The sequence below is a fragment of the Columba livia genome, chromosome 5, assembly GCF_036013475.1.
Source record: "Columba livia isolate bColLiv1 breed racing homer chromosome 5, bColLiv1.pat.W.v2, whole genome shotgun sequence".
Classification (NCBI taxonomy): domain Eukaryota; kingdom Metazoa; phylum Chordata; class Aves; order Columbiformes; family Columbidae; genus Columba; species Columba livia.
Genome location: NC_088606.1, coordinates 22,237,369 through 22,252,572, shown reverse-complemented (window position 1 = coordinate 22,252,572; position 15,204 = coordinate 22,237,369). Strand labels below are relative to the sequence as shown.

The 15,204-nt window shown below is 39.8% G+C and overlaps 1 protein-coding gene across 2 annotated transcripts in view; it reads right to left on the bottom strand.

Annotated features, from left to right (window-relative positions):
- SEL1L (SEL1L adaptor subunit of SYVN1 ubiquitin ligase) overlaps positions 1–14,597 on the bottom strand; it is a 35,965-nt gene extending 21,368 nt beyond the window's left edge. Inside the window, exons 1-6 of one of the 2 annotated variants that reach the window (XM_065063749.1) lie at positions 14,397–14,597; positions 6,932–6,969; positions 6,363–6,585; positions 3,195–3,362; positions 2,473–2,578; positions 177–339 (exon numbers count right to left, since the gene is read on the bottom strand). In XM_065063749.1, coding sequence (XP_064919821.1) covers positions 177–339; positions 2,473–2,578; positions 3,195–3,362; positions 6,363–6,585; positions 6,932–6,969; positions 14,397–14,487 — 789 coding nt within the window. In that variant the 5' untranslated portion in view covers positions 14,488–14,597. The remainder of the gene's footprint in view (positions 1–176; positions 340–2,472; positions 2,579–3,194; positions 3,363–6,362; positions 6,586–6,931; positions 6,970–14,396) is intronic. The other variant, XM_065063748.1, reaches the window with a different exon arrangement.
- Positions 14,598–15,204: the final 607 nt, after the last annotated feature.

Genomic DNA, 15,204 nt, shown 5'->3' with positions numbered 1-15,204 from the left:
CAACTTAAAAAAACAGCACTCTGCTGTCTTTTTTAACCAGGCAACAGATAGCACTTACTGCTTTGATTCTTTTCTGGATGCAAGAACAATCTATGAAGCCACCTTAGAATAAGTATAATCTATAAAACAATTTATATACTTACAGAAACCTCTGCAGAACCTAAGGACATACATACCATTTGTCCTTTAGGAGAACCTTCTTCTGTTAGTTTTTCAAATAGCTCTTTTGACGACTGGATGTTCTGCTTCAGGTAATCCCCAAACAATAAAGCATAAGACACTTTCTCCATTGCCTTGGTATGATTCATGTCAGCTGCTTTCAGAAGATATTGATATGCTCTTAAAAGAAAACAATTTCTTAGTCACCTTGAGGCAAAGAAGGAGATTCATAAACCTGAAGATTTTGGGGAGGTATTTTGTTCCTTTGTTTTAGCCTCCATTTTCTACAAATGCATCTACCTACAGTTCCAGCTCTGAACTGTCAACCTATGCTACAGCTGATATGATTTAGCTAATAGACAAACTGGATTTTAATGTTCACTCTACTCCATATGCAAAGCAGTATGCATTTCCTCCACTGTAAGATGTAGGAAAAATTTAAGGTCAAATGATCACATTTTTGTAGCAACAATTTTAGGTCCTATACTAGGTATCCAGTAGGAGCACTAAGACAGCTGCATAGATCACAACAGAAAAAAAAGAAGCCTGAAAAAGACTATGGAGTTTCTTTGATTTGTTGAGTACAAAATTATTCTAATGAAAACACTAAGTGTTGGGCCCAAGACAAGTGCATACGTGACTAATTTTGTGATGAAACAGTCATGCTAACTATGAGAAAGTTCTCTTGAAACTCCCCTTTACTTCAGCCTCAGAACTTACAGAAGTCCTCCAAAGTAATTTGATTTCACAGCGAATCTTAAAACTGTAACCTTAAACATCACAACACAGTACGGTCAAGCATGCTTCAGCTTGATTTCCCATGGACCTTTGATAGCATTCCAAGATTTTTCTTTGCTTCTCCTGCTTTCTATTCTCAGACTTGTTTTCTTTCTTTAGGACAGCTGAGGCACATCTGGTTCCTCACATAATTTCATTGTCTAAGAAAGTACGAAATGTTCAAGAGAACTAAGTTCTGGGTCTGGAGTGTCTTTCTTATGAGTAAAGACTGGGAGAGCTTGGTCTGATCAGCCTGGAGAACACAAGGCTGAGAGGGTCCTTATTTATGCTTATAAACACCTCCAGGGTGCGTGTCAAGAGGATGGGACCAGATTCTTTTCAATGGTGCCCAATGATAGGATGAGAAGCAACGGGCACAGACTGAAGCACAGGAGGTTCTATCTAAGCATGAGGAGAAACTTCTTTACTTTGAGGGTGCCAGAGCACTGGAACAGGTTGCCCAGAAAGGCTGTGGAGTCTCCTTCTCTGGAGACATTCAAAACCTGCCTGGACATGTTCCTGTGTGATCTGCTCTGGGTGAACCTGCTTTAGCAGGTGAGTTGGACTAGATGATCTCCAGAGGTCCCTTCCAACCCCAATCTTTCTGCGATTCCGTGATTGTTTTACAATACCTACACTATTTTATACAAAAGAATACTAGCCAGAGTCCAACAGATACTGCTTGCCACTGTCTTTGCTAAGGTGTGATGGACAACCTCTGTCTGTGCTTCAGCTTGCCTGATACACAAAGTAGAAATGCACTCCCTTATCTCCACCACCAAGTTTAACACAGTAACGTGTTCACGTAACGATCAGCAGTTTGAAGTCATCACTTACTGATGAAATTGTCAACATAAGTATCAAGAAGTTCTAAATTAACATAGCTATTCTTAATTACAGTAAGCTGACAACTATTTCATCAGTAACTGGATGTATACAGAGCAGAAAGTAAACAGACCAGAATGAACACAACAGTAATTTCATTCTTTCTCTTTTTTAGTTTTTGTCTACAAGCGTTACCCTTTTCTCTCATACCATGTTAATTATTAGAATTTTGACAATTTTTTGAGATTAAGTTTAATACTATTTTTATAGTGACCAAAAACATCAGAAAGCAGGAACAAAAACAAAGGACAGGAAATGCTGATATTTCCCAGTTAATCTTTGAAGCAGAGTGAGAGTCAGATGGCTAGAAACATTTGACAAAGGACAATTACCTTGTATCACATTCTTATTTTTTTCTGGGCAGTTGACACATAAAAATCATAGCCAGTGAACTGCAGCACCACCTTGCCTTAAGTCAAGGTTTTGACAACATCCACTTTTTAGAAATTAGTCATAGACAATTTTTAGTGGATTCAAAGGAAAGCAGGCATAAATGCCTTTTTCTAAATACCCTGAATTAACTCTTTGTTTTCAGTACTATCACTGCATGCAAAGTCCCAGGGCAACTAACTAACTTATGTTGTTTTCAGTTAAGCCAGAGGGACCAGCCATATCAACATTCTCTTGTGGGGGTGTAGGAGGTAGACTTACTCTTTCTTCTGAGCCTTTTTACTGCTTTCATTAAGGATTTTCATTCCGGTCTGATAAACATCCTCAGCTTCTTGCATTTGCCTTCTCTTATTAGACTGCTCTTCAGCTATAAAAAAAAACAAAAGCACATTAAGAGCTCCAACTCAATCACACAACTCAAGACTATTTTTTCAAAATTCCCATTGATTCTAAAGGGAAAATACAGCAAGAAATATGTTTCTGAAGACCAATAAATAGCCCAAGTGATTACAAAAAGCTGTCTAAAGGAGGTGCTGGATATCTTGGTAGACTGTTTCTTCTCATGTGATGTTTCTCATGTAGGAGTTTGCTGTCAAAATATTCTTTTCATTGCTTCAAAGCAAGCTGTGCAAGGAAGAAAGGTTCCTCCCTCAGAAGGACCTTTCCTTGAGAGGGGTTGCCTTTGTGCAATAAATCAGTGAGCTTAATGGAAAAACACTGTCAAATCTCCTTACTGCTACAGCCTTAGAAAGTGAGAGCTTTACAGATGCCTCCTCTTTAAGATTTCCCAGATAGCTTTGGAAGTGGAATTTGCATTATAATATTGAGAATTTTGCCTTTATAATTACTTATATCACCATATAAAGTGGCCATTAATATGTAACAGGAAATTCTAGACCCTGGAATAAAGGGCATTAAGAGGACTGAAAACACTAGCTTAAGAAAGTCTGCCTTGGACAAGAACAAGCCATCAGGTTACTTACTTTCACAGAAGCCCCACTTCTGATCTTTCTTGTAATCATAGGTTGTTGCGCACCACAGCCTGCCATCCTCCCTCCCATCTGCAGTGCACTCCGCGTATTCCTTCTCCAGGAACAGGAAGGGGAAGTGACAAGGTTCCCCATCTGCAGTGCCGCCAATGGCTGTCAGAACTGAAAATACATACCCAGGAATTAGACTGCCTTCCTTTATTCCACAAATTACAGGCATCTACTACATACAGGAAAGCACTTCTGTGTTGGTTTTAGTTTCTATGTACCACATTTAATCAAGTTTTCCATAAAATATCTAATTTACAAAAGCTTGAAACAGCAATTACTTTTCTAAATAGCACTTGAAGAAATATTACTCCTATTTTTAATTGTGAAATGAAAGAGAAGGTATGCAATTTCTTATATTCCTTAGTTCTAAGCAAAGAAAATATTTTTGTCTAGATTGGAGAAGGCAAATCTCGGTTACATTTTTATAGCCTACAAACAGCCCTTCCTTTCACTTTATCTTCTCTGCACTCCCATCCTCATGCTAGAGACTACACTCAAAGTACATTCCAGTGCATATATTTATTTTAGGCCCAGAGTTACACGTAATCATGACAGAACCACTCACATCACCAAATGTGATACCGAAAGTCCTTGAATATCAGCAGAGTACACTTAGAACATACAACTGTAAGAAAGACTTAAATGAAATCACTATGAGTCCAGTCATTTTCTGTTGTTGCATATGTTTCTATTGAAAACTTTCACTTTGCCAATATATTTCAGTTGCATTCAAAATTACTTTGAGCAGCATGATTTATAATTTCTCATGCACCAGAACTTCAAAGGTTATCAATTCCAATATTGGAATATCTTTAAATAAAGTCAGTCTTGTATGAAGACTAAGAATTATCTTTATTTTTTGAAAATGAAATTATTTCAATTAGCCTTCTATAAAAGTTTTTCTCATTCATTAAGCTAAATCCAACAGTTGGTTTTAGCTTCATTTCAAAACATTTGCAAAGTCATGCAATTGAGAATGTCAATTATACCATGTTTTTTCAAGTTCAGTTCATAATTTTGTCATTATAGAGAAAGCTAGTTCTTTTTTCTAGGTTATATAATTGTAAGGCCTAGAGACCATACTAATTTAAAAATTTCATGTTGATTTTCTGAAGCATAAGGAAATCTCCAAGATTAGTTAGACTGTTCAAATTGTTCTTCATAATTTGATTCCTTGGCAGAAGTTCTATCAGCCGTGTCCCGCCCCCCCCCCCCTTAATTATCCCATAACACACAAGAAAAATCATTATTTTCAGAAATTGCATTTAAAAATAATGTCTCCAGTTGTAATAAGCCCGGAATAATTTTAGACATCTGTTAACCATAGAGTAATGCACAAACTCAGGCTAAGGGTACATATCACTACAAGTGATGGGACCTATCACTGTCATTTGAACAAACTCCAGGACCAGACTATTAACAATACCTGAGAACCTGAAGTTTTACTTGTATTGTTCAGTACTTTGTCACTGTATTGAAAGCAATTGGACACAAACAATTTACATGGTGCTCTGCATGACTTAGCTGTACACTAAAGTTAGGAAACCACTCTGCCCTAGTCCCCATCCTTGCCTTTTTTAATTCTGAATTCAGCTACAATGCTGTTTGTTCCCTGCAAATAGTAAAAAATACTAATCCCTAAAGCAACACAACAGCAATGCGATCACAGGATAAAATTCTCACAGTTATTTTTCATGTACTTACAGAATGATAAATGCAAACTGAGGCAAATAATTTACTCTGAAGATAAATTACTTTTTGTCAAACTGAGTGTGCAAGCAGCAATTTACCTCTTTTACCATGTCCAAATAAAGTATACAGTATTTTATGATGATATTTTTTCCTTATTTACTTATATGTCATTTCACACTTTATGCAGCAGGAAACCCACATATACATTACTTATAAGTATAGGTTACATTACTGTAAGATTCCTCCAAACAGGAAAACAAATGCAGCAGGAATTGCCAGCTCTGTATAAACCCATGGGCAGTTTTCAGTAAAAACTGTTAGTATGGACCTTGACAGTTAGCACTGCTTTGACAGGTGCAGCTAAAAACATCAGTTGTAAGGGAGCAAGCCCTGTGGCAACACCTTTCTGATGTGAGATTAAAAGCATCTTAAAGTTTACCTTTGAAACAGCCTGCACTGGCCAAATATGGTGCTTAGCTCACTGTTTTCTGGCAGCAAGCCATCTAGTGGATTTTATCTACCTTTTTCCCCGTGCAGCACCACACTTATGACAGCAATTCTTAATTCCATCACTGAGTTTTTACACCCTACAGTAGTTCTGCATTAATAAGGAAGGCTTACTAGAAAACACTGAAACTCCTTTCGTTTAAGATTCAAACCTGAGTTGAGAAGATAGACAAATACTATTATCATATAACTATTTTTTCAGTAAAGGTGAAGATTTACTTTTTATGGACAAGTGAAAAAGAAAAATCTTTGCTGCACAGGCTGGAGTACTCAACTGTACCATCTAATTACCATCTAGTACCAACTGCAAGTCAAAAAGAATTATATTTATATTTTTATTAGTAGAAAAAATAAACACTAGCATTTCCTGGGAATTTAGACCAAGGACATAAGGTTTTACCTATATTAAAAATCTTACTGAAATTTACACACAATTTAGATGTTGCCTTAAGGCTCCCAATGCCATCCTAGAAAGCTTATCTTTGCATCACAGTTTTTTCCTTCTCTGTCAACCCACTCCCCAGCCATCAGGTTGAACCACTGATGCAATTTCTCCTTCGAGGGCAGGTATAGAGACACACAGCATGGTCTGTGTACTTGAGTCCTATTTGAAGGAATCACAGCTTTCTCCATTTGATAGCTGAAGTCTTCCAAGATGATGGAAACAACAAGAATGACGAACTATCCTTTCAAATGCATCTAAAAGTAACCACTCAGATTTCAATCACAATATATTTGAAAACTTTTTTGATCCTACTTTCTAACGGAAAAAGCAGCAATTACCATTTGATTCCAGAAAGATTAAAACACTAGTTATTTCACATGTTCAAAATTAATGTTTGTGTTCATTTACATGCCAAAGTTACTCAGATGCATCTTTCTTGCCACTTGTTCAAAAGTGTGAGCAGTTACCTGGACTCTGTATTTCTGCTTCTTCCAAGTCCTTATTTAATAGATTCGACATTTCTAGAGAGTTCAACTCATCCAGTGAAATCTCTTTTTCCTCCTCTTGACTATGAAAGTTCTCTTCATCCTTTGACTGAGAGTCTGTTTTTCCTGATTCAAGGAAGATCTGACCTGCTACCACTCGAGTTCCTGTGGAATGGTCCTTTACCTGGTCCTCTGCAGATAAAGTCTGAAGGAAAGCAGCCAGATAATTTAGAAAATTAGAAACTGAACAGTAGTACCTGGCAAAAGAAACATTACTTTTTAAAGATATGATTAATCAACACACAAAGTTTAAAGAACAGAATCAAAAGTAAGTTGAGCTACCTCTATCATCTCTCATTGACTCTATCCCTTTCAGTATCCGAAAAATACTTTTCAAATACCTAACAGAACATTAACTCTTTTGATGCACAGAAGAAACTGAGACAGCACTGCAGAACACTTTAAAACAGTAATCAATTCATAGTTCTCAATTTCAGACCTTTGCTCCCATTCCACAAGAAAAAAGAATGACTAGAAAATAATTTTCTCACCTTTGACTCCAGTGATTCATCTTGATTTCCCTCTTCATCTACAAGAGATGTTGTAAGTCAGTAAAAAGCTTTTTCATAAGTAATTTTCTCAAAAATAAAAAAAGGTTTAGCTATAAAATTATACCATGGCTCTGTAATATTCTAGTGTACTAAATTGACTCACGCACTTCAGAAGAACCTTGTTAGTGTTGTCAGGAAGAATCAAATGTTTCACAGATGATCCTGTTCTTCCTTAAATTATGCCATCACAACTATGTGTCCAATACTGGAAGGAACTGTACATTGTTTTTTCTAAACCTAAATCAGCCTTCTAGATTAGAATACAGTCCGAACTGTTCCAGTCAAACTAAACTACTTTAAAAGGTATGCATCAAGTCAGAACGGTCCAGACACAAGGAAGAAATATTTTATTATGAGGATGGTGAAACACTGGCCCAGGTTGCCCAGAGAGGGGGTAGATGCCCGATCCCTGGAGACATTCAAGGCCAGGTTGGACAGGGCCCCGAGCAAGCTATCTAGTTGAAGATGTCCCTGCTCACTGTAGGAGGCTGGACAAGATGAGCTTTGAAGATCCCTTCCAACTCAAAATATGCGATGATTCTATGGAATCCAAGGTTTTTAGTCACCAAATCAGCTTTCTTATTATAAACAGCTTCGGTAGCAACCAGAAAGTTACATTAATATCACCTCACTTAAAATTAAACATTGTTATTTAGAGAATGCCAATTCATTTTGCCTAACCAGCACATTAGAACCTTTGTATAGAGGCCTATCTTCAGAACCATGAAAAATTAGTTAAGACACTGTTCAAGAGAGCTGCAGGCTTTAACTGTTGTCTTTCTTATCTGAAGGGAACACGATATAATATTTGATCAGAAAGACTGGAAAGAGAAGAAATGGTAAAGATGAAAGGCTATTAGACAGAGACCTAACTGAACAGAGATGAAAATGATGGAGATGATAATGACAAAAGCTTATTTATGACAGTTCTAACACTGTTTTACAGAACTGTGTCTCTTTTTTTATTTTCTTCATCCCTGTAACTTAAATGGGCTACTCACTGTGCTTCAAACAACTTGGTTTGCACAATAATCTCGACTGAAAGCCTCTAGAATTATCACAGCTGAAGTGTGACTGTTGCCAGCCATTAGTACCTGATAGCACCTCATTTAGTAAACAAAACCCCCTCACATTTGAAAGAAGATGCCCCAGACCTCCCTCTCTCTGGTACACAACTCCCTTAAACTGAAATAAAAGCTCAAAATATAACCAGGTGACTAAGCAAAGCTGCCACTAACTTGTACTACATTTAGAAATCCTCCCCTTCCAAGACTGGGGTGTGTGATGCCCTATAGCAGCAGAGAGATGTTGACAGGCTGGAGACCTGCACTACGACTAGAAAAGGTACCTAAACTGACAGAAGTTACTGCCCTGTACATGAGATACACCCATGTAGTATGTTATGGTTAGCTACTTAAAGCTACTTGCACAAATACTAAATGCCAAGAGAACTCACCAAAAGTTTACAGAACTCTGCTGACATCCTGTAAGCATTTGGCAGCTAAACTTGCATACTTCTGTGCTCATGCAAGTGAAGTGTCTTACCAGAGATAAATAATCTCTGAAGTGACAAACTACAAGCATGACACTTTATCAGCTTCATGTTTTGAAGACTATTACTATAACAGGGCAACTGTTGAAAAGGGCTAACCTTGGAAACCAGATTCTAGAAAGTGATTTCCATGTCATTATTTGAAGTATAACCTTTGATTAGAACAAGTAAAAGATAAGGATCAACTTTAAGCATAATAAAAAAAAAAATCAAGAAAAAAAATGCTAAGACTTACAAGTGAAGCTGCAAAACAAAGGTGACAAGAAGTTTGACAGTGAAACTGAGAGAAATAGATAATAGTCTGTTGATCATACAGAGGACATAAAACTCAAAGTTTAACTGCCAGAAGACACAGGATTAAAAGGGATCTAGGACAGTCGGTGTCAGTAAGCAGCTGTACCCTAGAAGTCCGAAAATGAAAGCACATAAAGCCCTTCTGAAAAACTAGGGGAGACAGCAAAGAGCACTCCAGATGAAACAGACCCTGCAAGAAGCAACCAGGACACCACGGGAACAAACACCAATTTGGAAAAAAACACCAAAAGATGAATGAGAAAAAAACAAGGCTACCTGCATTTTTGGCAGAGATCACAGTGGTTATAAGCTTGAGGAATCTAACAGATACAGCTGTTTGTCATAATCTTTAAGAAGTTCTACCACCAAACTTCAGAATACCATACAACAGTCAGATTTTAAATACAGTAAAAGTACATATGTGTATAGGATACTTGCTCATCCTTTCTGTTCAGAAACTACAAGATAAATTTGAAGTTACCATGTTTCCTACAAATTACATTCTACTGTCCTAAATAATTTTGACCTAAAACGAAATTCCAGCTCTACAGCTTCAAACTCCAGAGCTTATCAAGAGACTCAGACATGCTTCTGGGCTTGCAGAAAATGAAGGCTGGGTTAACCTACCCAGGAGCTTGTATGCTGCTATTTACACAAAGCACTTACACAGTGGCTGTTACTGCATTAACAAACTTCATGTTATTTTTAACAGATACACCAGCTAGGATGTTTTTGTCTGCTCAAAATCAGCCTATATGCCTGACAGCACCAGACCATTCTAGCTTTTTACTACAGGTCTTACTGATTTCAATTTGTGGAAGGTTGACTTCACAACAAAAGATCACACAAGCTCAAATATAAATAGGGTATGCTATCTGTGCATACATATGAATCTTATTGTAACTTCATATGCAAAGCAAAAGGTTTTGAAAGGCAGGAGATTGAAAGGCAGGAGACATCTGAGCAACATAAGGGAGAGCTCATTAAATGTTTGCTCTTCTTCCTTGAAAGTAAATAAACCTATTTCATTTCTATTGCATCATTTACATTCTCTCTTAAGGAACTCGCTTTGTTATTAAGAAGTTGTACTGGAACAATTGTTTTCAAAACAGTGGTTCCAAAACAACACTAAAGCAACAACAAAATATTAGTTTAACTGTTCTTAGCTCTGGGACTTTCTCCTAAGGCAGATGAGGTTGCAGTGACAACTGATAATGTGACTATAGAAGGGATCACTTACAGCCTTGTTATTCCACAGAACTGCTGACTAATATGCACCTGCTACTCATAGAAGCGTATGTACTTCTAAGAAACAGTTACGAAAAACTACACTTAAAGTGTTAATGAAAGATCTATGGAAGGTCACAGTTTGACCTACAAGCAGTTTATTAGTCAAGGCTCAACTACTGAACAAAGTCACAGATGTTATGTTTGTGCACCTGCTACAGAGATTAAAGCTGAAAGTTTACTTTGTTTTTCCAAAGTTAAATTTAAAAAAGTAACATTTTTGTTTTGTTTTACATTTGTATCTCTTACCAAGGTTGCTCAATTCTATGAACCCCTTCTGAAAAGGCCAATTGGAAATTAATACTATTATTTGTTAAGCAAATTAGGGAGATGCAATAATATATTAGAAGGAAAAGGGCAAAAATACTTGTGGCCGAAACAGGCACCTGACAATATCGTACATAATGCTTCGCTTCAAAACAGTGCTGAGCTGTAGACATGGCCAGGTGCTCTCATGACCAGCTCAGACTCTAGAGTACTTCATACAGCTAAATGCTTGTTTTAACCATCCACAACTTCCTATATAATTAAAATCAACTTTAAAATGTATTCATTTTTGACCAGTGTTCAGTCTATTTAAATATAGCAAAAGTACTCTGGCAGCCAGAGAGATAAAAAGATCCTACCATATGCTGGATAAAGATCCTACCTTTTTGTGAGAACTACCATTTTCAAGAGAGAGGGGTTGAAACAAGAAGAGCTAGGCAGTGTTATTCAGCAAGAAAAACGTCATTAGCTTGAGGGACCTCAACGGTTCCAAAGCTTTCCTATATTAGAAGAACAAATCAACGGATGGCCTATAAAGCTAAAGGACTACTACCAGGCAAGAAATACTATTAGTTTCACCATTAGAATGGTCACTAACCTTTGGGAAACAGCCAAAATTTCAGTAAACACAAGCAGCTGGCAATCTCCCAAAGCTACTACAAAAGCCCTGTCTGATCCCTGAAGTCAGTTTCCTTCCAGTTTTTACCAAGCTCTTCAAGCTTCAAACACTATCACAACAAAGCAAACAGTAAAAGCACGCATGCTCTAGAGCTGTGATCCGAAAGCGGGGTGTGCACCTCCCAGGGGCTGCCAGCCAACACACTGGGGTGCCAGGAAGAAAGTACTTTTTATACCATTAACAAATAAGACTTTTCTTAATACAGTGTTATTTTACCTTTATCTTGCTCTTTTTTCATTTCTGTTTTTGAACATGTTTTATGATGCGCATGTTAGTACAGCAGTACATACTGTATTTTTTAATAAGGTAAACATTGAAGATGCATGCTTAAATTTTTTTTTTATTGAGAAGGGTGCACGAACAAAAAAGGATTGACAATGACCGCTTTAGAGCATCCATCTGAGATTTTCTACGGTATTTTTAGTTATTTCTCTCAATGTTCTTTTGCACAAGTAGACTTTGAAAAAGAATGCAAAACCTGTTTATTCTATTCTTGCAGGAAAAAAGGAAATCTTAAGTAAAAAAATACCTTGGATTGCTTCTCATCAATTTTTCAATTGTTAAATTCAGCACAGGAACAGACTCCATAGCACAGATGCTATTCCTATTACATGAACTTCTAAAACATGCAGTGAGTTAAGCAAAATCCTTAAGTGGCATCTATTCAGCAAGACTAGTTTCAAAGTATCTTTGGCAGCAAATAAACTGTTCCCAGCTACAATCTGTGCAGTGTATTCATTTTAGCGCAACTACAAGATTAAGATATAGGTCAATCCTCACTGTGAATACAAATATTTTTTTCCAGTCTCATTGCAATTGCTGGCTGTTTTCAAAAATTACTCTCCAGCAGTTCCTCTGTAGGAATGGAGATTTCCTACCAGGCAACAAGTTTATGGAATGTTTTTCAGTCAGGTAAGTAAGATCAGATGGGTCAGGGAAAGCCATTGAATTCTGTCTTTTGAGAAAATAGGTACAGAAGTTTCCTACAATATGACTATACTAATTTGTCCTACCAGTTACTGAGACAGCAGGAAAACCTCTGCCTATCACTGCAGTTCGACATGGAAGGTGCAGGATAGTCAGAGAGAGAATCACTTCATTTCTTCAGGCACAATGAGATCATGTCTACCTCTTAGTCTGTGAACAAAGGGAAAAAAATTCCCAATAATCAAATAATATCGGTAATCGGAAAAAAAAAAAAGAGACTTTTTTCAATATTCTTACTGAACGATCAACAGAAAAAGCAGAAGGCCATCGCTGCTGTGATAAGCAGAAGGTAGCCAGCTTCGGCTGGAACACACTTATCTTTTTTTACCTGCTTTTGCCAATTCTCCATGGACTCCTCAATACTCTTTCCCCAGCCCCCAATGTTCAACTTCTTCATAATCAGTATTAAGGATATATCTTTTAAAAAATAGTGCCTGTTTCTTTAGGCCTGAGTTTGCTTGCATTCACCTCAAGTTTTCAATAAACTGATTTAAGCAGAGTTTATGACCACAGAGTTAGGGTTTAAAGCTATAGTTAAAAGACTCACTATCAGAAAGAAAAAAAGAACAACAAAAAATGCATTAAAATAATCTTCTGAAGTCATTAAATGTAATACTTTAACCGTTTTTACTCATCCTTTTTAAAACCCCTCCCTTCAATGTACTCACTGTTTCCAGACCAGACATTAGGAATGAACAAGTATTCAAGGAACCATTTAATAAATAATCTCCAGACTCTACCAGAGAAAGTGTTAGTGTTACTGCAGGAAATGCAAACATCGATGAAGTGAAGACAATTAATTTTCTTTCAGAATGATAATTGACAAAAAACTGGAGCAAGAATTCCTCTTATAGTCTGCTGCCAAAAGCTGGACTCCAAACACTCTGTCCTAATTAATTCTGGATATTCATGAACAGTTTTACCTCACAGTAGTGATTTAAGTTTGGCAACAGCTCTTAATCCTTCATGTACTTTACTGTGTGCTTTCTTGGGCCTACTAAATGTATTAGCTCAATTGACTCTTAAACATATAGTTTTTAAAGGCTTAATTAAGCTTTTAAAACTTCATATTCACAAACACAACTTTGTGATAGTGGAAAAGCAGTCAAGACAGAAGAGCTGACAGCTAGCACAGCCATAGATGCACACGTGAACAGCCTTTAATTTTGTCACCTAACTTCCATGTGCGCAACAGATGGTTCATCCAGCACCGATAGTCTCATCTCACCTTTGCTTTTTTCTTTATATATATATATATATATATATACTATCAGTGAAAACACATCATTCAAAGTCTGGGTACATCACTCTGGCTTCACAAAACTTGTATGTGTCTTTTTTACACTTTGGGAAGCGCCCTGCTGGCTTATAACATTACATACAAAGCTCATATAACTGTACTTGATATCTAATCTGAACTCCAGTAACATAACTTTAAATTTCAATTTCCTACTGCACACAAGAAAACAAACCCCAAACCACAGCACTTACCTCTAGCCAAAATGTTAAGTTACTTGCCTGAAATACCATTGACAGCCTAAAAGCACATCCCCAATAGTACTAGAAAAGGCTTTCCATCAAAGATATGCTTTCTGGCTTTAGAAATACTATATAAATAAATGCACTGCACGTTTCCCCCACACACCCACGGTGGAAAGAAGGGTGTGGGAGGTAGAAACCCCAGGAAAGGAAGCAGATGACATGTGAGAAGCACACAAAACCCAGGCCACATAACAACAAAAGACACAGGGAAAAAAAGTATTAGAGCAACATAGTGTAGGAACCAAAAATGCTCTACATATGTTTGTGTGACAAAACTGTCCTGATAACACTAACATCGGCGTTATCAGCTCATCAGCAAGAAAACGCGTAGTAGGGAAGAAAAAAAAGTCTCATTTCACGTTTGAGCAGAGCAAGAATTACAAAGTAGGCTCCTGATGAGTTATTCAAAGGCAGGAGCTAAACTAAACTATGTCTTCACCCCCTTCAGGCCTATCGAACAGCCCCAGTGGGGCGAAGCCAGCAGGCACAGGGTAAGCCCGCCGCCCCCGCTGTACCGGCCACGCAGCTGACAGGAGCCCGGCTCCCCCCGTCCTCCGCTCCGCCGCCTCAGCCCCCGGCCGGGACGGAGCTGCCCCCAAACACCCCAGAGCCCCGGACAGGACACAGGGTCCCCTCCCCCATTGCCACCGCCTCCGCGACCCGCTGCGGGCGCCACGACCCTCTCAGACACCGCGGCGGCTGCAACACGTCCCCACCCCGCAGCAGGCCATGGGGGGCGCGGCCGCCGCAGAGCTCAGGCCCAGCGGGGCGCGGAGAGGTGGAGCCCCGGTGCTTACCGGCCGCGGCCAGTACTCCGGCCCAGAGCGCCGCCAGGCACAGCGCCAGCCCGAAGTGCAGTGCCAGCCCGAGGCGCGCCCGCCGCCCCATCCCGCCGGGCTCCTAAGGGGCCGCCACAGCCGAGGGGCTCCCGGTCCGGCTTCCGCGCCCCGCCCACCGCCGCGCCGCCACCAATCCGGGGGCCGCGCTGACGGCCAGCTACCGAGCGCTGGGCGCAGCACACGCAATCCCCAGAGGAATAGCTCGCTCTACATGGCCCGCTCCCATTGGCTCGAGGGAGATACGGATGGTCGGTCACGCCCTCTCCTTGGCCAATAGTATCGCAAAAGGAAAGAACGTGCCTCAGCGAGCGCCGGCCACGCGACGCGGCCTTCCGAAATAACAGCGCTGATTGGCTCGCGCTCCAATGCCTACAACACCCATAATGCCTTGCGAGGGATACGGCTGGCCGCCACAGGCTCGTCAAGGACTACGTCACCCACAATCCCCCGCGCCAAAGTGCGCAGGAGCGGCCGGAGGTGGGGCCGCCCGCCGGCCCAGCCGTGCGGTGCTTGGACCGGGAGCCCCTCCGCGCTCGGACAGAGCCGGGCGGGCTCAGCTGCAGCGCTGCCTTTCCGAGGCGGGCTGCGTAGCGAGGCGGCGGCTCCGTGCTACGGGGCCCATATTGTGGGCGAGTGGCCTTTGGGTGGCCGTTGGTAGCGGTCGGAAACGTGGGGGCGAGGCAGCCGTGGGCGGTGAGGGCCGGGTAGTGTCATCTCCAAAAACGCCGCCTCACGGGGCCGTGGGGCTGTCGTGAGGAGCCGGGCG